The 25,906-nt window shown below is 37.8% G+C and overlaps 1 protein-coding gene across 1 annotated transcript in view; it reads right to left on the bottom strand.

Annotated features, from left to right (window-relative positions):
- LOC104304618 (uncharacterized oxidoreductase ZK1290.5) overlaps positions 1-16,542 on the bottom strand; it is a 30,648-nt gene extending 14,106 nt beyond the window's left edge. The window contains exons 1-3 of the mRNA XM_054164959.1: positions 16,488-16,542; positions 15,285-15,533; positions 8,068-8,169 (exon numbers count right to left, since the gene is read on the bottom strand). Coding sequence (XP_054020934.1) covers positions 8,068-8,169; positions 15,285-15,533; positions 16,488-16,542 — 406 coding nt within the window. The remainder of the gene's footprint in view (positions 1-8,067; positions 8,170-15,284; positions 15,534-16,487) is intronic.
- Between the last annotated feature and the right edge of the window lie 9,364 nt (positions 16,543-25,906).

The raw sequence follows: 25,906 nt of genomic DNA, 5'->3' as shown, positions 1-25,906 counted from the left end.
CTACATGAGTCAGAGCAAGGAAGAATTCCCACGTCCAGTGAACAGTGCCCATTCTGTTACATGTTCTATTGAGGCCACAGAATAAAACCAGAAATGGATCCACTTTCACAAGATGTCAGCTGCAGTAACTGTATCATTGTTAAAGAAGGTTACACAGGTTGGAAAGGTCCACATTCTCTCTGATAAGCACACTAAGAACTTCTCTGTGGGTAAATGGTATTACTCACAGAGAGCATGCAAGATTTGATTTCAGCACAGCTTGCTAAATCAAAGCTGTAGGCTGAGTGTGCCTCACATGCAGATTGCAAGCCAAAGCCTTGATAAATAAAACAGGTGACTTTGACAGAGCCAATACAGAATTAAGTTTGAGATCTATGAAATAAGTCATTCCCATCTCACAGACTAAAAGACCATAGATATTAAAAGCCTAAGTGCCCTAAGACACACAGGATACTGTGGCAAAAAATCATTGCTTCCTCCTGCAAAGGGTTTCTTATTATCCTATTCACGACTTCAGTATAGGTACTTATCCACTCTTTAAAATTGCTTTCCTGCTACAGATCACCTGTGAACCATGATAAACAGGAGAAGGGACATGGGTAGAAGTCAGCCTCTGTGATTGAAACATTCAGTTCACACAGCTATTCAAAGACCAACTCAATAGCACAATACAGCCACACTAGCTTAATGTGTCCTGGCTCTTTGACCCTGGCTGCGCCTTCTCACTACTCCAATGCAACACTGTCTTAGTTAATATATTTTTCCCTTGAGCTAACATTACAAGCTAGATTAGATTAACAAAATATCCACCAAAAAGGCTGTTTATCACTTGTTTTCAAAACTGAATCAATGCCCTGTATTCTTACGGATTTTCTCTTATTTTAGTTTTAAGCATGCACAATTACACTGTGAACAGAAAACAGGCTTAAAAAAAGGCTGAAAATACATTTTTGTATCTAGAACTTTATACAGCTGCACCTAAACAGCCAGACAAACAAAACTGCAAAAGCAACACCGTATACAATCAATCCCACCAACCTTAAATAAATATTGCCACCACATGCTATATTGTGAAAATGTGATCAAAATTACCAGCAACCCAGCTAAATACTTAAAGGCCATTAGAATATGTACCCTTAAAACTAGCCTTTTGAAAGCGTTACTGAGATCACAGTTAGAATCTAACTAGTTTGTCCTCACTGCAACTATTGATAGCATAGCTTCCTGAACTGGGACACTTTTTGGACTTCCGCATCAGATGTGACACCAGATTCCCAGCTGGTATGAGTAACAGTGAGCTAGCTGATGTCAATAAAGCAATACTGTTTTACAGTAGCCAAGAATCTACAGCTTGAATTCAACATATGCAAACCAGATAAATGATGACTTTTCCCCCAACCACTGATATGACTTCTTAAGACAAGAGGTTATTTCAGACATGGACTTTACTGTGAAATATACATCAGCACTGCATTCTTCCCAGAAGTTCATATATTCACACTGGGACCTCTAGGCACTTGTGTGGGTACACAAACGTGTACATTTGCTTTAATAAGTTAAGCCAAAAGATTTATCTAACTCTTCGAGAAAAGGGATTCACTTGGTAGCAGAAAAAGCAGAAACCATACACTCCAATAAATCATGAAACAAAGAAGTCTGAGGGCTAATCTTTACATTTGGAACTGATTTTAAAAGAAGAAAACCAAAACAACAACAAAAAAAACAAACCACCAACCAAACCCCAGAGGCAAAACATAACAAATGGGGATAGACAGCCATGCCAGTTCAGATTTGGTCCTGCTTCTACATCTGCACCAAAATGCCTTATTCTACAGCATGTTACAAAGCCTTCTTCATGATCTTCAACATAAATGTGCAGTTGTCTTTTTCTTTTTTTGCATACGTCTTTAACTGCTATCTTATCTGATCAACAGGGTGGGGTGCAACCAACATCCTCACAACTGCAACCACCTTCAACCCATGAAAACACATCTCTGAACTGTGTTTTTGATAATAACAAGTTCAAGGGATGTCTTCATCTGTACAAAGACAATACTACTGTCAATGTGCAAAAGCTGTGTTGCTCAGAAAATTAGTTACTTGCTTTTACTCATCAAAAGTTTGGTGCAACTTAAGTGTGCACACTCACATATGACTTCTACCAACATAAACACCACAGAAATATTTTGTGGAGGTATAACAAATGTTTATGAATTGCCAGCTGCTTATCCTTTGACAATACAAACATAGCTTTATTTTTTCATTAGAATAAAAGCAGAATGTGTCACCTTGGAAAGGATGTACTGGAAGTTTGTGCCACTCACACCGAGCCCTCACTCATATTTTTAACAGCTGATAGAAAATGGAGGAAGAAAAGATGATGCTTGCATTGGTCTGTGCCCAAAGATGAAAAGGACAAGAATGCTATTAAGGTTGATGAAATTTCTTCTTTCATTTTGAACTAGGGAAAACAATTTTTTTTTCCAGTAACATAGTGACATAGCTTCAATTACTGAGTAAAACAGTTTCTGGTCCTTAATGGGACTCTCTTCAAATTATACATGAAGACTATTAAACTAACATATTCATGGAATAATTGTATTTATTTTGAAGAGTGCTTCTCCATGGTTAACAAAATCATAAGTTAACACCTTAAGGAGTTTCTCATCTAAGTATGGGTATTTCATGTAGGCATGAGCTGCACTGCTTGCACTAAAAAGACAAGCAAAAGATTTCACTTCTAGTAAAATGGCACTGAGCGCCAGTGGGACCTGAATCCAGAAGCCTCACCATGTTACTCCTTCATGCAGAAGGTGGCTGGAGGCCCTCATTCTTCCCAGCGTTTTTAGATGGAAAGAGAAGTAATCATGTGCATGTGTGTACAAAAAGCTTGCCAAGATGATGGGCTAGCCACAAAATCACGGTCATTAAAGACACTGCATATGGAAAGGGTCATTTTGCCAGGAACAGACCAATTACCAGTGAGCATATATAATGACTATTCATGATGTCAAAGCAGCTTGCCACACTGCTTTCATCTGCCAGCAGACAAATGCCTATACAAGAATGTTGCAGCTGTCAAGGGAATATTTGACTCAATGTATGTATCTTGGAATGAGTTCTGTAGGCAGTCTGGCCTCTGTCCCGAGTTATTTGAGAGGCTAGTTCTACAAAATTACAATGTATGAGACCACAAAAATTCAAACCATAGCCTTGATATTACAAGAATCCTAGTTGATTTCAGCTGTTACAACAGAAAGAGCCAGTTATTATACACCAATGTGTCACTGACCAAAACTTTTCTCCCTTTTCCCTCAGAATTGTTTATCCCATAACTCCTTAAAGGAAAACACATATGCAGGGTGTTGAACAAACACACATATAGAATTCTCCACCTTTCAGCACTGCAGTACAGAGAGACTTCTTTACTCTTACTGCAGTCTTAAGACAGATGGACATACAGCAATGGAGTCACTCAGCTCCTGTGAAAACAGCTCCAAACTGGAGCAGATTAACAAGTTAGATAACAAAGCAATAAACAAAACAAATAAACAAACAAAACAACAAACAACAACAAAAAACCCAAACAACCCCCCCCAAGCCAACAAGAATGACAACAAAACCCCTACACCAACCAAAAAACAGAGCAGCAGCTCAGGCATAACAGCATTTAAAGAAACTAATTCTTAAAACTGTTGTCTTCAGCTACTAGAAATCAGCTTAACAATAAGATCTTTCCTGCTGCGAACAAAGAGCTATCACTTGGCCTACCATCCAGCAATTTTACATAGGAGTTTTTCATGCAGGTAGTGCCTTTATCATATACTATCAGGTACATACTACAATTCTGAAAAAACAGTGAAGAAAAATAGTAATCACCTTCCCCTATTAATTTGTTCCTAATTCTCTACATAAAGGAGATGCAATGATTTTCTGTTAGAAAAATCTTCTGATCATCTGGGCTGACTACCAAGACCAGATGCAGAATTCTGATCGCCAAGCTACTGTAAGAGATGGCAGTTTCCCCACTGAAAAGCAAGGCTGGGCCTAAATGCATGCATACCCCAACGTTTGAAGACTTATGGAAGACAGACTGTAAGACAAACTAGAACTCTCCACACCAGATCATTTCTCACCCAGCATGTGAATCTCACAAATGAAGCAGTGTTACATTTCACTAACACAAAGAGTGAGTGTTCCAAATGGACTTTTTGTAGGACTTGGGAGAAATGCACATACTATTTATACATTTTGGTTCATCTTTTGGAATGAACCAACTGTTGTAGGTTTGTATACCACTGTAAATGTATCTGCCTTTGTTGACCAGGGCTGTATGACATTTTTCCTTGGAAGAATATGAAGGGAAGCCAGAAGATTTTATGTCTGGGCTCTGGCTATACAACTGAAATACTAAAAAAAGCAAGCTAGCCTTGCCTCATTTGTAGGGAACAGAGGGCAGAGGGTAAAAATACACAAATTTCAGGTTGAAGAGGGAAAGATGTAGGCAGGACTTTTAGTAGACTCTAGAGCATAGTGCAAAATTTACGTAAGAGAAAACAAAAGATGAACATATTTAGCAAAAAAAAAAGCATCTGTATCTCAAGGGCAAACCAGAAAGACACAGCATCACATTCCAGATACAGCCCAGAGGGATTAAAACACCTGAAAAGGTAAAAACTTCCATAGATAATAAACGTATTAGTCATACTGTTGCACTAAAGGACAACAGTGGCTTCAAATCCCTGTGAGTGTTTTTGGGGATGCACTCCCATGTATCACAATCTCCCTCATGAAAAATCGTAAGACAAATGGCCATGATTCTGGGAAATTTTTAACCTGAAGGGAGATCTTGAGATAGCTGCTCAGTTGCATTATACAATTGAACAGTGAATAAGGGTGAAAATAGTGCTAAAATACGAATCTTTCTTTCAAGTGCGATCCTAAACCTTGGGACAGTAACCAGATTCAGTTTAGTTTCCAAAGATACAATGCACACTGGATCCAAGAAGTGCAGCTCAAAACTTCAGTATGGTAAGTAATCAAATGGAGATCTCCAGAAGATTCTGTTCAGATTCTTATTTTAAATTGTTCATGTTTTCAGTTCAAATTATATCAGGACAAAAGAGTCTTTTGAAAAATGTTAACCTCAAATTCCTTTTGATGAAACACAAACCCGGTATAGTGTAAGCCACGAGGGATTTTTCAGTGATTGCAAAGCATCTCTCTCATCATCCCAACCTATTATTTTCTATTTACGATAGCATTCTGTGTTACAGCTCAATTCCAAACCTTCATTAAGAGCACAGATAGCAAGCCATTTCTTCTACAACCAGAGGGACTCAGTAGTTCACTAAAACTGGATCATTACAATCTGAGGAAGTTTTAACTTTTTCATGCAAGTCTTCTGCTCCCCAAGATACATACTTAATAATGTTGAAAACTAATTCAGATTTATTCTATTTTTTTCCCCCGTCATGCAGTTTTTATTATCCGAGGACTGAGTCTTAACAAATACTGCATGCTGACCTAGAGAGGGGCACAGACTCAAAAAAATCTCTGGTCTTTCCTCAGCTGGGTGAGGAGACACCTCAGGCCTGAAGCCTGCAAGTTGTGCTAATGCAGCCCTGTGTCTTAGCTGCTATGTGCTGGATCTCACATGAACCTAGTTGAATCTATCTTTGTAGACATGACACAAGAACCCCCCAGCATTCTGTCAAAGCTATGAATGCTGATGCTAGGATTTCTCTTATGTTCTTGTACCAGCTTGTGGCCATCGTAACCAATTTAAAACTTCGTACAGTCTTTAACAAAAAAATCTTTATCAAAGACTTTCACAGTCATAGAATCATAGAATTGTCAGGGTTGGAAAGAACCTCAAAGATCATCTAGTTCCAACTACCTGCCATGGGCAGGGACACCTCCCACTAGATCAGATTGCTCAGAACCACATCCAGCCTGGCCTTAAAAACCTCCAGGGATGGGGCTTCTACCACCTCCCTGGGCAATCTGTTTCAATATCTCATGACGCTCATGGTGAAGAACTTCTTCCTAACATCCAATCTGAATCTACCCATCTCTTGGGTGCCAACAGTTTATTTGCACTCCTCCTAGGGTAATCAATAGTAACAATTTTGAAAAATAATATCAATAATTTGCATTATTTTAAAATGTTGCTTGCCCCAGCTAAGTGGAATTTTGCAGAATAAATATCAACCTGTATTTAAATTGAAGTTGAAAGAATGAGATTTTCAAATACCTGCACTCAAATGACCTGTGAATATAGAGAAATGATTAAAAAGACCATTTGAATAGCTCACTGTCTTTCTCATTAGGAAGATAAAGAGAGGAAAGTTACGCAAGACAGGCAAGATCAAACACACATGTGAAAGCAGAATAAAGCTACTATGATAGGAATAGTAATGAAAGGTGAAAATACCTTTTGGCAAGTTAGGACAACGTACCTACACACAAATGATATGCACTAACTTAAACACTCATCAGGGAAAAAATTATCAAAGATGAAGTACCTTGTTGAATCCTTGGACTTAAAAGTCCTTGATGCCTTAAAACATTCAGTCAGTGAAGTGCTTCTTAAACCCCAGAATGCTGTAATCTCTTACATAGCAGAAAATGCTCGTTTGCAATTTCCTTTATGTTTACCATATAGAGCAAGAACAAAAGATGTATCAAAGATAATTTACTTCTGTGTTTCCAGAGGCAGACCAAAAGCAACTGAAGTTGGAAATGTAAGAGAACAGGTTTATCTACGGCTCTGATAAAACCGGGAGTGGCACAGCCTGTCATTGCTGCAGTGATTGTAGCAGGACAGTTGCACAATTTCAGGTCTGGGTTAGCAGGTAGACTCCTTAATCCAATGAGTGTTCTCCCTGTCTGTAGAGCTCTGAAGCCGCAAACAGGGTGGTCCACATTGCCTGAGAGAATCTTACCTTACAACGCTATTTCTAGTAATGATGCATACTTGAGGTACAAAATCTTCCTCTTAAATCTACATGATAAATTTTGACTGAGGCCGTCTACTCTGCCATTTGTTCTGAATATAAACTGCAGTTCACAGTGCACCAAGAAGCTGTGAAGGGCAACAAAGCTGGTGAGGGGTTTGGCGCACAAGCCCTGTGAGGAGAGGCTGAGGGAGCTGGGGTTGCTTAGCCTGGAGAAGAGGAGGCTCAGGGGAGACCTTGCTGTCTACAACTACCTGAAGGGAGGTTGTAGCCAGGTGGGGGTTGGTCTCTTCTCCCAGGCAACCAGCACCAGAACAAGAGGACACAGTCTCAAGCTGCACCAGAGGAGGTTTAGGCTGGATGTTAGGAAGAAGTTCTTCACGGAAAGAGTGATTGGCCATTGGAATGGGCTGCCCAGGGAGGTGGTGGAGTCACCATCATTGGAGGTGTTTAGGAGGAGACTGGATGGGGCACTTTATGGCATGGTTTAGTTGATTAGATAGTGTTGGATGATAGGTTGGATGTGATGATCTCAAAGGTCTCTTCCAACCTGGTTAATTCTATTCTATTAGCTCTTTTCTTGGATTTTTTTGTTTTTCAAAATTTAGCACCAAAGAATCTGCAGTTGAGTATTTGTTCCTCATTTAGTCATTATGTTTTGTTGGCCTTTTTAAAAGCACAAATGGATCTGCAAAATATCACTGCATATGGTAGACTGGAAAATGACATCAAAAAACATCTGAAAGAAGTAAAACTTAGCACGATTTATACTTAAAACAGAGGAGGCTACTACAAAGACGTTCTGTAGTGGCATACACATTTCAATGTTATCCACAAATTTCCTCAAGAAAGTATGCACAACACTGTTAGTCTCATGGGCAGAACTTGACAATGTTTTGCGTACAAGCAACAGAAAGTTCTCATTTAAACTTACCAAAATGCTAATGCTGTGATTTCAGAGATTCACATAATTCATACACCCAAATCCCACTGAAACATGAGCATCCAGTTCAAATTACATTTTTGAACATCTCTCGCTATCAACTCCCTACATCCCCAAATGTCCTACAAATCCTTCTGCCAAGACAGGGTTTCATTATGATATCACCTTGCTCATAGAGCTCCTCCATAGCTCTCCAGGTTTCAGCTCGGACCTCTCGGTTGCTTTTGCCCAGAACATGTGTGTCAGGCCAGTGCATTAAATAAAGATCTAAAAGAGAAACAGAACCAGACTACTCATTACAGTGTCCAGAAAAAACAGATACCAAACCACGTGAAGCAACATTTTCCATCCATAATGGTCCCTAACATATTATGATGAAAATAGTTACAATTACTACCCCATGATCACTACCATACACATCCATTCAAATTTAATAACTAAAACATTTAATTAACAGCTAAGGTATCAGAAGCTGCACACAGGTTTACATCACTGCAAACAGAATTTCTGAGTCACAGATGGACTTAATAAACTTTTAACAGTAACAAGCCTCATATAAACCAAAGGGAGCTAACGGGGGATTTTGGTCACTGGAATTAAAATTGGACTAGTTCTGAACTGTAGTGGATCTGTTTTTTTCCTTTCTAAAGAATACCTCCATTTGTTAATTTCCATTGAAAATTACAGCCCAATCTTGCATGCAGGTTTTTGTTGTTTCTTTTTTTCCCCCTCTCTCTCTACAATTGTGTGGCAGCATTTGTGGTTTTTTTTTCCTCCTTTTTATATTTTAAGGGAAAAAAATTATGCTTTACAACATTTTATGAGATATCAGCACAATTTCAAACACAATTAAGGTTTACTGCTGATTAAATTATCTAGGCAATCACTTAAACTGGCTTATCAGGAAAGGTTTTTTTGTGTGTTGTCTCCATGCAAGAAAACGATCCTTCTGTTCCAAAAAAAGGAAGCATTTCCAACACAAATTGTTTAAAAACAAAAGATTTACATGTCTTAGACCCAGAGTTCCAAATTCAAAAATTATAGGTTCAGTAACTCCCTTGTAAGTTTGTAGGCACTGCTTGACATTCAGAAGGAGAAACAATTCCATTCCATTTAAATTCTAACTGCAGATTAAACTGCAAGCATCCTGGTCAAAGAGGCGGTGGCTTTTGCCACACTCATTAGTCCAACATGAAACAGGAAAAGGAAATAAACGCACAACTGATGTGCTCATTGTCTTTGTGTTCTGTAATATTCCTTTTTGGGCAGTTCAAAGATACAGTTAAATAAGGAAAAAAAAAATAGAGCAGATTTTTTTGTTCTTTGAATGCACCACACAATTCATATACAGCACTACTTTCTGGAAACACAGATCCCTTGGCATATTTTTTTTTTCCCTATTCACTTTTAAGTACTGCACTAATGATTACTATACCACTGGGCTGCTATATTAGTTTTCCACCTCTATAAATACAAATTCAACTTCATTTAAGAGGAAAAAGTAAAAGTTAAATTCACTGTAATAGAGCATTTCCCATTAGTGTGCGTTACTGTTGAATACAGTATTTTGCTTACACAAAGAATCCCATAAGAACAGTACTGAATTTTGAACAGTAAGGTACACTACGGATATATTAAAGAAAACAAATATTTTGGGTCTGTCACAAAAATCATGAGCCAACTGTGCACTTTTTGATATCAGTAACTCATGAGACTTTTAAACAATTGCACATAGATCACTCTGGTCTGTGGCCTTCCAATATCTTAAGGGGGCCTACAAGAAATCTGGGGAGGGACTTTTCAGGGTGTCAGGTAATTGTAGGACTAGCAGGAATGGGAAAAAAGTAGAAATAGGTAGATTCAGATTGGATGCTAGGAACAAGTTCTTCACCATGAGGGTGATGAGACACTGGAACAGATTGGCCAGGGAGGTGGTAGAGGCCCCATCCCTGGAGGTTTTTAAGGCCAGGCTGGATGTGGTTCTGAGCAACCTGATCTAGTGTGAGCTGTCCCTGCACATGGCAGGGGGGTTGGAACTAGATGATGTGATGGCTCAGGAAACAATTCACATGCAGTTCACTGATCTGTCAGTGAGGATGGTGACCTGCAAGAAGGATAGGATAGCAAGAAGACTAACAGTTTTGGCTGCTGGCGTTTAATCCCTCTTGGATCAGCTCTATTGACCATTTTTGTTGTTACAATCTGCAGTCGTGGAAGAGGGATGGTTGAGTACTAGGTTTGTGTCCTTGCCCATGGCAGGGGGGTTGGAACTAGATGATCCTTGAGGTCCCTTCCAACCCTAACAATTCTAGGATTAAAAAAAAAAATCCAAAAACCATGATGTCTGAGACCTCCTCACTGTGAACATCATTAGCCATTGGTCCTTCATTTTAGAAAGCTGCTATCAGGTATGTCATGCTCCTATCAATCTTGTGTCTTTTGAAATAAAAATTACTTCACAGAAATGCACACACTAGGGCTAAAAAGCATCTACTGGATCACAAAGTGCAGAAAGAGTTTGCAAAAAATGTGGGGCAAAGGTACCTTATCTTGGAGATAAAGAGTAGAATAGTCTTTCTTCCAGTCATCCATAAATCACCACAGCACAGCTAGAAGCAGAAGCAATACAATGTACCTTGCAACAAGCAATGGAGCTGCCACTCTATTTAGATAAACTAAGCATAGTTCTTTTTAAATTAGGATCTGCTTACCACTATTGCAGGTTAGAAAACTTTCCATAGTACCTGGCCAATAGAACCAGTAAGCAACTCACAAACCAAGGTCTGTGATTGCATCTTCATTTATAAACGCATTCACACGTCCACAGGATTTTTAACTTAAAATATTTCCCCTCCTGGGGGATTACAAGAACATTCCTTATTTCATTTTGGAGGCAAGAAATTAGTTTTAAATTATTTCTCAAAATAGCTTAAGGTTCTAGTAATTATGACAGACATTATTTATCACTGGAGATGTTTAAAAACTGACTACCTTTTTATCTGTTAAGAATGACAGTGTCATGCCTTGTAGCTACATCAGTACTTTGAGGTATTTTTAAAATACATGATTGGAATACAATTTTAACTCAAAACCAAAAAAGGTCCAATGATTTGAAGTACCAGGATGCACTTAAGAGACAACAAAACTCTCCAAACATTCACAATCAGATTTTGTCTTTACCTGCATTTTAAAGCATCCTTTACAGACAACCAAGCAGCAGTGGTGCAGTGGCAAGTCAGCACGTGAAGTTCAAATGTCAAAACGCAACGCTGCAGGAAAGCTAAAATGAACATGTGAACTGCTTTCACAGAGACTTAAAATAGGAGTGGCTTATTACATCTTAGTGGTTGCAGCACCTACAATCAACACATTTCCTTTAAACTCAGAAGCACAGGGACATTTGACACATTTAAAGCCAACTCCATGTTGTCATGGAAATAAGAGTTCGCAATTCATTGAAATTACTAGTGCAACACTAAAAAAACCACCAAATATTCAGGGTCAAAATTCACTAGAAAACCCACAGCTGTTAAGAGCAGCCCTGGCTCATGAACCCTAAAAGCACAAGTATACTTTTCAATGTTTTGCATACTTATCTTACTGCAATATTTGTGTTTTCCCTGCTTTTTTTATTCAGCACCGCACTTAGTATGCACATGATGTAGTTCTCTCTCCTGGCCAATCTTTTAAAATGCTCATAATTAAGAGACAATCTGAACTGGGTGTACTCTCATATTTCACAGGATTCATCAGTTCCATTGAATATGCTGGCAGAACATTTGTCCAACTCCAGTTGTGGATTTGTGATAGGTTTATTTGCCTGAATGTGGCAGATACGGAACACTCAAAAGGAAACCAGAATTGTTTATGAATTCAGTAACCCATACATCACATTCAGGAAGTTACTCTGGAGGTCTGATCCAAATCCCAAGGAATGTATTCTGCTACTGCCAAACCTTCAAGATTTGCTGCCATTTCATATGGGTTTACTGTGACTGCTAGTTGAGGACCAGATTTAGAAAAGGCAGAGTATGTTACAACCACTGCCCACATACAATACCAACTCGTGGCTTTATAACCTACCGATTCAAATAACAATCCTGGAACACTGATCTCCTCATACCACTTGCCCCAGAAATGGCTATCAGAAACATTTCCTGTGTTTTACATGGAACACTTTCTCTTAGAAAGCTGTGATTGTGTTCAACAGTTTATCTGTTTCAACAGCTGGCATTCTATATACTGCTAGTATTGATAATTACAGTTAGATTATTTCCCATCTCTAATGCAGCCTGAATGGATGTCTATATAGTCCATTACAGAATCACAGAATGCCAGGTCAGAAAGGACCCCAAGTATAACCTGGTCCATTCTTTTTGGCTAATGGTATAGATAAAATGAGATGGCCCAGCACCCTGTCAAGCTGAGTCTTCAAACTGTCCAATGGAGGGGAATCCACCACTTCCCTTGGAAGATGATTCCAGTGTCCACCATAAAATTAACACTACCTTCCTTGGAACAAAGAGCCTAGTTGCACACACTGTTTTTACTTTTTGCAGTCTTCCGAATTACTAACTTTCCCTCCAACATAAAGGTCTAATGTCACAGATGTATTATTTTAGGTCTATCCATTTTCTGTATGAATCAGGGATCTTTACAGAAATGCTGCGAACACCAACATATTTAGTTAACATCATATAATGAAACCAGGCAATTCTGATTTCATTACATTTCATTTACCTTTATTTAACATTCTTGTTTCACAGAAGAGCTGCCAGCTTTGCACAATTGTAACTAAAGAATTTACTTGCCTGAATAAGCTTAGACAAAAATGTCACTTATTACCAAATCTTTTCTTGTCATGGATTTCATGGCCTCTCTATGGTATTGACTAACCCACAGCAAAGGGACACAAAATGCAGGTATGAATAAAAACAGAGCTAGGATATCTACAGCTTAGTTCAACAAGCTTGTAGCCAGATTTTCAAAGCAATCTTCTGCACTTCAGCTACTTCTGTTAGACTTGTAATAAGCCTCAATTTACAATAAAAAGCTCTTACTCTAAGCATTCTTGAAACAGCTGAAAAAACTTTATTTCATAATACTGCCACTTTTTGCCTGAAAATCCTTTAACAGCACCTTCCAGCTCAGTGCTTTCAAGCAGGACTCCCTAAAGCACAATGTTTTCTACAAACTCCATGACACACAGCATGTATTGTACCTCCTCTAAGGGTCCACTTCACTAGAGTGTGTGTGTGTGTGTATATATATATATATTTATATCTCCCTATAATAGAATCCTATAATTGTTAGGATTGGAAGGGGCCTCAAGGATCATCTAGTTCCAACACCCCTGCCATGGGCAGGGACACAAACATAGTACCCAACCATACCTCTTCCATGAGTGCAGACTGTAACAACAAAAATGGTCAATAGAGCTGATCCAAGAGGGATTAAATGCAAGCAGCCAAAACTGTTAGTCTTCTTGCTATCCTATCCTTCTTGCAGGTCACCATCCTCACTGACAGATCAGTGAACTGCATGTGAATTGTTTCCTGAGCCATCACAGTTTACAAATCATCAAGTCAAAGCAAGCTGAAGCCAGCATTGATTTAGGTCACTATGTCAGATTAAGTGGTGGTTCAGGAAGAGCTTTATACATTTTTCAGACATTTCCACATCAGTAGAAGAAAGGTGAAGAAGTAGGGAAGACAGGTGAGGGTATAAAAAACCCCAAACCAACAGAACACAAAAAACTCCCACAAACAATAACAAAATGGTGTGACAGAAAACTGCACAGGCACTTGTACTACTCCTTATTTTGTCTTAGTTAACACTTTTTATTCATATATACTAAATCTATCTCATGAACTCATGTTCTGTTTATGCTATTTCAAGGATTCACTCACACGTTGACAGCATTTGTGCATTTTTTGCTCTCAGATACGTTTTTTCCCCCTTGTTTCATGTATTTCTGCTAGCAGCAATGTGCAAGCAGAGTATCTGTTTAAGTGCCTACTTTAACCACTGGCTGAGAAAATAAAAGCAAATTACAGTACCAGAAGGAATCAGCAAAAATTACTTCCTGGAAGTGAGTCAAATTTTCATCTCATCAACATTCAGGACCAGTGCCATAGCAAGCAGATGAAAAAAAGAAAGCAAGCAAAACATAAGGAAACAGCAGACAGGGGGAAAGATGTTTTGGTTAAAGAAGAAAGTCAGGGCTTGAAGCATTATGAAGTATCCTTGCAGAGACCTGTTTTTGCACAGGACAGACAAAAGGAGAGTTGAATTAGTTTTGTATTGTTCTGTACCCATGCAAAAAGTTAAGGGATAAATTCCCAGAAAGAACGGAGCCAAAGATGTACACACATTAAATACCTTAGTCTTTAACTGCTACAGTTTTTTTTCCCCCCTTTAATCTTGAAAAGTACCCAAGCAAAGCACCTCTATTGCTGCATTAATAGTCCATCCAATTAATTCTGGAAAATCTGTACTTCACCAAAGCCATTCATTTCCTCATTAAAGTTTATTTCATTGGTAACAGAGGGACAGGGTGAGGGTTTTCAGAACACTGACTACCAGATAATGTTTGATAGTGTATATGCTGATAACCAAGGAATGCTTGATCTAACTATCTCCACCAGTGTCATTATTTTAGATTATTACTTTGATCTTCCTTTACCTCTACTTCATTTTCATTGCTACAGCTAGAAAAGAAGCAGCAAAAGCATTAAAAGAAAAAAGGCATCAGGTACCTCCTCTTCTATGATCCATTGCAAAGAATTACTTGGTGTCATTATTGCAGCTCTTTGCCTATCTAATAAGGGAGTAACAACTAAGTTACAAGTGCATTAAGTCTAACTCAATCTTTTAAAGCCTTAAGGAAGCTTCAAGTGTTTTCCACAAAATATATTGCACCAGACTGGCAAAACCAAAGGCAGTTCAGAGTTTTTAAAAGTTAATTGACCTACAAGTAAGAGATGCACCAGATCACAGAAGAAATTAGGCATTTGTGTCACTCTGCTACCAATAATTTACTGTAAAGTTTATGAATTCTTGTTTCATAGGTTTCAGGTGTTTTCATTAAACTAGATGAAACTCACATAGTAGTTTCTCAAATCAATTTAACAATGATATCTGCCATTTAAAAAAAAAGAAAAAAGTATCCCGACCTCCTAAAAAATTTACAAGAAGGCAAAATCTGTGCTCTCAAATATATGCATGTCAACTTCCTAGAGAACAAAGCGGACATGAAAACTGCAAATGTGCGAATAAAGGCAGAAATTGGTTTCTGTGATCTATCTTTTCTTTCAGGAATTCATCCATCCTTGCAAAAACTCACATGGCAGGCACAATAAATGAGCTATGAAGACTCATACCAAGATACTCAACACCAAGTCTCTCACATGAATCCAAGCAGGCCTTTTTTGTGTTTTCATAGCCATAATCACTATGCCATAGTTTTGTAGTTATCCAGAGGTCCTCTCGCTTCACACCACTCTCTTTGATAGCCTTTTGGAGAAGAGATTCACAGCCGTATCTTTTTGCTGTGTCAATATGACGAATGCCACAGTTTTTCAATGCATGGACCACAGCATCATGGGAATAGCCACCTTGATGGGAGGTACCTGAACAAACAAAATCAGAAGGGAACTGTCAGCAGTGGGTTATGAGGGACACATTTTATCCTTCTTTACTTTCTGTTTTGCTTTTCTTGTATACTGTCACTGAATCTTCTCAGTCAATTTTCATTCCCTAATAGCAAAGAAATGTGAAAATATGTAAAAAGCTAGAATGTTGACACTGATCAGAAATAAATCAAAGAGAAAGCACATACTTCATGGAAAATTAGTATATGGCACTTAATTTTCATATAGGAATATAACATCTACAGATTAAAATATTGACAACAAGAAACAAAATACAAATTATTTACTTTCCAGACACACATCCCGAGACCTCTGCTCTGAAGTCCTCATAGCTTCAAGCTATTATTGCATTATACAAGCCCAGACTGGGCCATAGCACAGGTGCAATTCACATAATGCCAAGCTCAGCAGTAAACAAAACAATGGAATCCTGAATAGGCATACAGAGGTTTTCAGAGACAAAGTACTGTAACTCTCACTGTGTAGGTATTCACTGGATGTGTATTTTGCATGTCAAGAGGACGGAAGAAGGAGGAGACTCAGCAGGAAAAGCAACCGGCAGGAGGACTGTCAGATAAAGAACTGGGTAAGAGAAAGGAGGATGATGTTTCTACTTACTCTTTCCTGTTAGTTGTTTTTCCTGCCATGAGCCACTCACCCTCATTCACACAATTCCCACACAGTATTTTCTACAGTTTGTTGGAGGAGATGCTCGGTCAATTCCAGTCAGCTACCAAAGCCACCTTCTGAGATGATGATTAGCAAAGGCCCCATTGCTACAAAGTAGAGTCATCATGCAAATGGCTACATCACTAAGTCAAGGCAGAAGGGCCGTGGTGCAGCTGTGACAGCAACAGGGTCTTCAGCTACTGCTGAATCTAAACAAAGGACTCCAGGTCAAAGAAGACTAGTGAAATTTATATCTGCTGTTACCTTCCTCTATCATGCCAAACATAACATGTCTTTCTACATCAAATGCTATCTGCATGTTATGAAATTAACATGGCCATCCAGACTGACAGACACATGAAACAAATGAAAACACAGTTACTTTCACAGCTCATTCTTAGAACCTCCCATACCTAAACTGGATACAGAGCACCCATGTAGTCTTTCTCACACAATGCATGGAAAACCAAGAACTTAAAAAAGTCCTACTTGCAAGCCAGGTTCTCCTAAATGCTTATCATTTCTGCTCATCCCTAATCTCAGAAGGAAAGCCAATGACACCTCTTCAATCTTCCTCAGTACTTCAATTAATTTAAAGTAAAATGTAACATGAACCGGAATCTCACACATACATCTGAGGATTATGGCATACTACTCATCACAATGGGACAATTCCCATTTTATAAACCACAAACTACAGAGTACTGAATTCCTGATTTCACTTGATTTATCCTCTTCATGGATTTTAGAGCGATGGGATGATAATATATACATATTTCTACAATTTTGATAGATTTATAATAAGTATTTTACCTTCCAAACATAAACAAAGTTTTAATGTTTGAAGAGACAAATCTTCAAACCTTGTTTCTCCATAGCCACTAATTATGATTTGTATGTCACTAAATTACTGAGTCACGGCCCTATACCATCTTTCACATCAAGGTAAGTCAAGCTAGATCAACTTATGTTTTTAAAACAGCTATTTGAATATCTTCACAAACATTTAAGAATTTTAGATCAATGCAATGTTACTACAGTGCAAATAACACATATGCAATTCTTACACTGTTCAGATAACAAATAAATCCTTTTAAAGAATTACATAACTAGCATAGAAAAGTTACTATGCTTTTTCATAACAATCCCTTCACTTTTAATAAGCTGATACTGGTGCCAAATAAACAAGGTTGTAACTATTGTGTCTGTTTCTGGCTGAATGGACATTTCTAAGCACAGAATGAATGGAGTTCATTTAGAGGTCTTGCAAATGGACTCGCACTCTTTTCATACATAATGGATTTCAGTAAGAACATTTAGGACAAACAACTTTTTTTCCCCCTCTCTTTTAAACATTTAACCCTTTTAAGTTAGAGGGAGAGAGTGGAAGAAGGAAAATGCAGAATAGTTTTCTCATTGTTCCTCATTCAGTGATGGCACACACACCTATTTCACAAGAAACAAGAGACCAAGATCAGTCTGGAGAGAATTATCTCAATTTCTGTGCCTAGAAATGAACTACAACAGTCCTGATGCACAAAATAATAATTAAAATGAAAGCATAACAACAATGCAATGCTATCACTTTGCAAGTCAACTTAATCATGAGCAATGGGTTTCTAAGTTAATTATGCCACCAATGTAACAGTTCCTAGACTTTAGGAATCACTGTTTTCTTGTGTTTACTCATGTGACTAAATGTTAAAATTCACAGTCACAGAAGGGTGACAAAAGGAGGAGTGACTTCAATTTCTGGAGTTTTTTACATTTTAAGTTCAGACAACGTTATTTGAACACATTAACATTCTTACATGTCTGGGATTTCCTCTTTGTTCACAGTGTACACATTTATAGACAAAATCCAATTTCACATTTGGTTGGGAGGCACGAGGATATTGTAGTGGGAACATGTATATAGGTCAGAGGACACAAATCCGTTGAAAATCAGGCTTAATTGGTTATGTTGGGGGTTTTTGTCATGATTATTCATCTGTCTTGATATCCTGAAGAACACTGCTATCAAAACTGGGATGAGAAACATGCTCTAGTAAGCCATAAAAGCTTCCAGAAATTATTAGGAATGCAGCATCCTATTCACACTGCAGTTGCTCCAGGGGAAACAAACAAAACCAACTAGCGACCCAAGACAAACAAGACAAAAATCAGCATGCCCCCTTCCTTTGAAACACCAAAACGTAATACAGCTACCAAACCACAACACTATTCTGCCTCGCCTAGTTTATGAACCATCTCAGCTGATTTTCAGCCTCATTAAGCTTTCTGCTCTCCTTCACAGAAGCTGTAGAACTACACACAGATCCAAAGCACCAATAGCTTTTCAAAAGCGAATCAGGGCCTACTTTCTCTCCTTTTCTCTCTTTGTGCAGGAGTTTGGCTTCATGGACTTTGTGGAAATGTGAAAGTATTATTTATCTGAATATACAAAAATGTTCTGCATCATGAATAACCTTGGCTTCTTAAAATTATCAGTATCACTTATATTAGAATAATTCCTGTTAATGAAAGCACAGCCTGGATATTTAGAGATCATATCCAAGATTAATGATCTGACATCAGTACTCAGGTAGAACAAAGTCAATGATAATAGGAATATACTGAACAGACTTGTATTATGTAACCAGTGCTTTGGTCAGAACTGAAGCAACATACAGGTTTATCTAAATCTTGGTCGCCCAAGGCCACTGAAACTGTTTAAAAGTTGCAGGAATTATTGTAATTTGTGATGCTACGACACAAATGCCACTGCAGTGCTGTAACTCAGGTGCCAAATGGGGCTGTTGGGCACACATACAGTGCAATCTGAGCTACAGAAGTTGAAATATGGACATGAATTCACTTCTCCAAATCTGAGGACAGCAAGAACCACCCTGCCAGCATCACAGTAAGGAAGGTACTTACATACAACAACACGTTGGTATAAGATTCACCAGAGAATTCCTAATAGAGGTCTTTGTAGCATTTACATACAGTACAGCTGTAATGCCAGAAAATGTGGGTATGTGGTATTTTCACCTTCCTAAATAACACCACTGTACTAACAAAACAATGTTAATAGACCTAGCCTATGTAGTCTAAAGATTACACCATGAAGTTTCTTTTGCCTCTGTATGGATTATGGATATAATTTTTTTTAATAAAAAAAGCTTTTATTTGGTAATTTTTTTTCATTCATTTTGCAAAGTATGATCCATTATTAGTGCAAAGGGATCTCTCTGGGACTATTTTTCTCCTGGGTGACTCAGAACAAGCTGATGAGAGTTCAGTAACAGGGGAAGAAAAGCAGGCAAGCACAATTTTAAGGTCTGCGATTGTACTCGGGCAACTCTACACAGCACCAAAGAACAGAAGGCAGGAATACAGCTTTGCTGCAATGCAAAAGAGTAAGAGAGAGCCCTTACATGCTTATTATGTATCCAGGGAAAGGGAAGACAGAACTGCTAGATTTCTCTCTTCCTGAGAGGAAGGAAAAAATGGCAATGGGCCATTGTTGACAGAAGCACGCTATTCCCTCCATCTCAAAGAGGCTCTGACCATAAAGGTTATTCAGATGATCTACTGTAAAATGATCATACATCTTTGGTCACTGACCTACAATTATGTCATCAGAACTTTAGAGAAGGAGGTACTAAACAAACTTTTCAGAATGTATCACTAAATTCTGCAAAGTACCATCCATCATCAGTAGGGTGCTATGCTATTTAACTAGTTCACTAATGTGAACAAAAATACATAATCAGTATAAAAATTCAGTATTTTTTTTCTGTAGGAGTAAAGAGATTCATGCTGGAAAGAGCTATTTAAATTATTCAGCTGTTGCACACAACTATGTTTATCACGCAGACCTTCTCAGTTAAAGGACAACTCTGGAAAGTGATCTATACATTTGAAAAGCAGTTACGAATGTGTAATTCACGTTAAAATTTCATAAGCAGAGCAGCAGCACACATTTATTTAAATGCTTTTACAGATAGACTGCCAAATCTTGAAGGCTTTTATTTTGCTCCACACTTTCCCACCACCGTGAGAACTATTTCTCATTAACAACCAAATTGGTTTCAGATGCTCTGCTATAAGATGTTACCTTAGAAACCATTTGGTAAAAGACTGTGGCTTCCTTCCATAGAAATCTCAAGCAGTGAAAAGGCAGATTTTCTGGCATAAATCAAATCCAATTTCTAGGGTTCACTAAACCTTTTCTCCTCAGAATAATGTTTTGTGACTAGATCTTAGCAGTTAATAGTGTACAAAGAATTGCTGGTGTGAACCAGTTTTAAATGATTTTCTTTCTATTCCCTTTAACTCGATTGAAATGACGATCACTACTTATCATACCTTGCTAGAATTTTTAACTTAGTAACAAATCAGGATACTACTATGCACAGCAAATAAGCAGACAGGAAAAAAAGTACTACATTTATTTTTCTGCCCTTTAATATACCTCCTTAAACTGTTCTATCTGATAAACACTATGTTACTTGTTTAACAACATTAGACATTTGTAAATACCTCACAATAAATGAGACAGTCCTATGACAATATTTCTAACAACTTCTGCAAAAAAAAAAAATAATCAAAGACTGTAACATCCTACTGAAATACAGAGTATCAAAATCATTCCTGCTGTGAAAGTTTGGCTTATTTTTAAGTTACATCAATAATTTACAATTAAGCATAATCAGCATACAATTAAGCAGAGGGACAGAAATTTAAAAGAATATAGTTTACCATGAGCCAAGAAATTCAAAATAATTGTAAAGATGATATTATAGGGAGAAAGAAAGAGAATTTCAATTTATAGTGACTTAGAAGATGAAAATATATGTACAGTAACTTGTGATTGTAAGATCCTAGTTCAAGATGATATTCAAACTGATGACTAATCTTTGACATCGTAACAGTGCCCTTTATACCTACCAGACTACTTACAGAATTAAGTGCAATTGTGAATTGTGTCAAGATCCTACTCCTGCAGTATCATGTGATGCTGCAAGGTATGAGACTTGCAGTGTCTCATTGCTAATTAATTGCATTCATGAATTCAAAGGACAGTAGCAACCAAGCTATCCATAGTGCAAACTAAACCTGAACAATAAAGAAGGTTTCTGGTCAAATGCCTTTATTTTTTTTTCTCCCCCAAATCATCTAAGAATTTAAAATGCATTTTCTGAAGGTTTCCAAGACAAACAAGGTATCTTGTAGCCCCTCCTCTCACATGGCACACACAACCTTAGAATAGTACCTATTAGAATGCAAAGCACTTCCTTCCATTCAGGCGTTCAGCCTGGGGAACCGACTTCACAATTATAAAACATTTAAAGGCACCAAATGGCTTTCCCTTGCTCTCCCCTCTCCCCCCAACCCTCTAACAAGCATTTTATATCACAGTTTGTGCTGGAGGCACTCAATTTAAACATAAGGAAAGTTTAGGAATCAGTACCTCCTTCCTGCCCATTTGCAGGCATAAGGAATTACTGCAGTTTAGGTTACAGCAACATGTGACATCACCCCACAACGCTGCCAAAACTATGCTAGGGACCTCTGGCAAAGAAAAAGTATACTAACTAAAGTCTGCCACACGAAGCTTCAAAGCTTTTATTTCCCTCCCTCAGTCTGGTATCATTTTCCTGCACTACAGAAACACGGTGAAAGTTAAATGCAGCTTGCTTCTCTGTTCAAGTGCAAATAATTTGTTAATCTAGTGGGCAATTAAGCTTGCAATAAGTATTAATAGCAGCAGGAAATTTAAAATCATACACAAAGCGCCTCTGCTGATACTTGATAATGGTTTTAATTATTAAACAGTGATAGAAACATAAATGTATTACTTAGTTTTGTTTCTCATGCTGGATTCTGTTTGGTAATCACCCTGTTGCTGAAGTGACACAAATGAAGTTCAAATGCCCATTGCTATCTTACTGCTATTACATCACAGATCATATACTGAAATACAATTAAGATAAAATTCCCCACAAAAATACAAAAAGTGGACTTCAGATTCGTAGGTGTACAAAGACAGCAGAGACAAAACAACAATATCCCACAGGAAAAACCCAAACATTTCTGTACTGTGGGTACATTCCAAGTAAAAATTGGCCCAGCATTTTGCCTTAAATGCATCCACTATCATCCTTTAAAACAACATTTGTACAGTAATCAGTCTCTTTTTAAGGAATAAAACACCACTAGACTGGAAGAAGGAAAAGTTAGAAGAAAGCAAAGAAGGTAGGAGCTCAGCAGGTTCAGTCGGGTTAGCAGAGGATATGGCTTTGATCGACAGTGTACAAATACACAGCTGACTGGGATATAGCTGCATTTTCACATGAGAGCTGGGGCCCCTCAAAGCTCAAGTACAGCTTCTCAAGGTCAGATCTACTGAAACAGTGGATGAATTGAGACAGAAAGATTTATAGATGTGGCATTTTGTTTATCACAAGAGGCTATTAAGGCAACTTGGTAACCATGGGTGAGAAGTACAGAATAAAATTTTAAAAAAGAAATGGCTGAAACATAAAACAAAGGGGAGAAATAAACAGCTGAGTCTTATTAAAGGGAAAGATTAATAGGGTGGAGTGCCATAGGTCTTGGTATCAGGACCACTGTTACATAAATTTCCTGAACAACTAAAGCCATGAAGAAACAAGAGCCATGAATAAAAAAAAAAACAACAAACCCTTCCAGCGCCCCCCCCAAAAAAGGAAAAAAAAAAGAGAAAATAAGGAAGCAACAGTGGAGAATGACAAAAAGTGAAGGATTGACTCTGCTGTCATTGAATTGAAAAGCAAAATCTCCTTTCATTCCAATCCCAACAGGACTAGGTCTCTTTTGGACCCCAGCTAGGTTTAAGAATGAGAAACTCTAGGAAGTAGGTAACTGCATTAGTAGTATGTAATGAAAGTAAAGGTTAAAAAATTCCATGGAGCACTGTTTCAAGTAATGTGTAGCATTTTGATGAAAAAAGTAGAGCAATCTGATTCTATGTTTTTCTCCAGAAAAATCCCACTTGTTGTGAAAAGGACTGGGAACAAGACAGTAAGTCTTATATGGTTGCAATGCAAATGATACAATGTCTCCAGGAATGCAGACAGTAAAAACTTTTACTATTTCTTCACTTAGATAAAGCTACATCTGAGTATCGGAAATCTTATCTAAGGAACATTCATAAATGACGATTTTAATGGTTTCCCTTGAGCATGCAGGATTCTCTCTGGGTGTGTCTGTATTATTTTACTTTGTTAGTAGTGCAATATGCTGACAAACACAGTAAAAATGGAATTTAAGCAAGAGAGTAGTGTTAACTGACATAATAGTATTTATTCAGATTGACTTTTATTCCTCTCAGGCTTTGCCAATTGGACTAGAAGCTGCTAGAGCATTAAGTGCCTGCTTTCCCAGTTACAGTGCCTAGCATAATGGCACTGTCCATTCTTGAATGATCTCCATAAAGAACATCATTACTACTAATAAAATGCTCACTGTGTGAGACATGGGTAAGGCAAAAAAGAGTATAAAGACTTTATTATTTTGCTTAGTAATTGTCTGTCCTCAAGCCCAAAACAAGCCTGCAGTTAGTTTTATACTTTAACAGGAAGGGATCACTAAAGAATTTTTTATCTCATTTTGTTGTTACTAGTTCTAGCTACCCATAGAAAGCAACTTTACACAAAAACATTCTATTAATTTTTTTGTATCACCAGTACATCTTGTCAGGAATCACTAGCCACTCCATGCCCCCTGCCCCTCAATTTTCATTCTTACTGTCCCTAAAAAACCCACCCAACTAAACCAACCAAAAAAAACCCCCAACCAAATAAGCACACATCCCCCACCCCTACCAAATCAAGGGGATGAAGACAGTTTCATTACAGACAGACAGAACAAGCCTGAAGAGGGTCTACAATAGGTGTTCTGGGGACCTATCCTAATAAAGTTACATATATATTTTAAATAAAGCATTCAGAATGTGTTTGTAAGAGACTTTATCAAGTTTCCCTCATATCACAAAGCCCTCCACAAAGAGTGATGCTATGCTGAATTTCACCATTTCATCTTGAAAAAGCATTCTAATGTTTGAGTTACAGGAAGAAAAGCTTTTATGCTATTGAATGATATCCTTTACAGGGTAGGGTGTTTATCCATCAGACTTCAAATTAAAAAATAAGAAGAAAATAAGGGGAGGGGTGCGAATGAACACAGAAAAACGAAGCAACAACTTTCTAAGTGGAAGAGAAACAAGGATGCACATTACAAACTGCATGCATTTTTCTTCCAAAGCCTGAAGAGATGACATCGTGTGTATCATTTCAACAAGTGATTAATTTTTGAGGATGCCTTTTTAGATAAGCACCAAGTATCTTCTAGTTAAATTAAAACAACATAAGTATACTTAATTCTTTACTATAGTACAAAGATTCTCAAAGTATGCAATTCTTTGATACATAACTCCTACAAAAATATGTAACTGCATTAACTTCAAAACAATATAATTTTATATTAGTTATTTGCCCTATATTTCTAGAACACTGACAAAGTGTAGAATTATAGCTATCTTATTAGCAAGATAGGGAATGTATTAAATTTCTAAAGCAATCTAAAGTCATTATGAGGTAATGTACTCTCTGGCAAATAGCTTTACACTTGTATCAACTATGAGGGCCAAAATGTCAATTAATTTTAGACTTAAGCCTACTCTAGCTGAAAGCAGCCATTGTAATGAAAATTATCATTGACCGTAAACATGCCTACGCCTCTCTAGAGGGATAACATTGGCTAACACAATTGTCAGAATCCAACTGCAAGACATAGAAAGTTATCAGCAGGTTTTATAATCATAGAATAAACAAGATGCAGATTGCTTTTAAAATAAAAATTTTGCTACACAGCACAGGCTGCCTTATAATAATCAGCAGGCATGTCAGGAAAGTCAGCTTGTTTTACCACTGCTGGCAGACTTGTCTTTCAGCTGGCAGAAGATAGATAAAGCACAGTATGAACATGCATTCATGCACTCATGATTTTGGATGTACAGAATTTGGCATGTTATTCCAAGTAACCTTTCAGACTGATCATGAATTTTGTTCACTGTATAGTCTCTCCAGTGTACAGATCCATCTTTCTCACAAGATCTTTAAATGCAAATGGATTCTCCTCACTAAGAACAGTTTGGAGTGAGCAAATGCAGAGCATCAGAAAGGGAATGGTAGCCTAATGAAAACACACTTAACTTACTTCCTTCCTGTCTCCCCTTTTGCATCAAACCTCAACCAACTTACTGAATTTTGGCTATACAAATATGGAAGGACAAGTCAGTTGTGACATGGAAACCCATAAAACAAACAAACAAAATTATTCAAAAAGTACCACTACCACACCTTCTGGCAACTGAAGCTTGAACAGAAAGAACAGATATTTTTGACAGAATTCTATCCTAAGCTCCTGTTGCACACCTATGTAACATGTTCTGTCTGAGAAACACATTACATGTCTCCTGCTCCAGCTCTCAGCAGATACAAAACCAGTTTCATCACTTGGAAATAACCCACATACCTATCTGAGCCGCCTTCCAGTTGACATGACTGGATAGCTGCAACCCGCTTGACACAGAGTATTTATCTCTGTGAAGCTTTTATCTAGCAACAGAGACAACACACACATCTGTCCTCTCA

The sequence above is a fragment of the Dryobates pubescens genome, chromosome 11, assembly GCF_014839835.1.
Source record: "Dryobates pubescens isolate bDryPub1 chromosome 11, bDryPub1.pri, whole genome shotgun sequence".
In the NCBI taxonomy this organism is placed as follows: domain Eukaryota; kingdom Metazoa; phylum Chordata; class Aves; order Piciformes; family Picidae; genus Dryobates; species Dryobates pubescens.
This window is presented reverse-complemented; position numbering and strand designations above follow the sequence as displayed.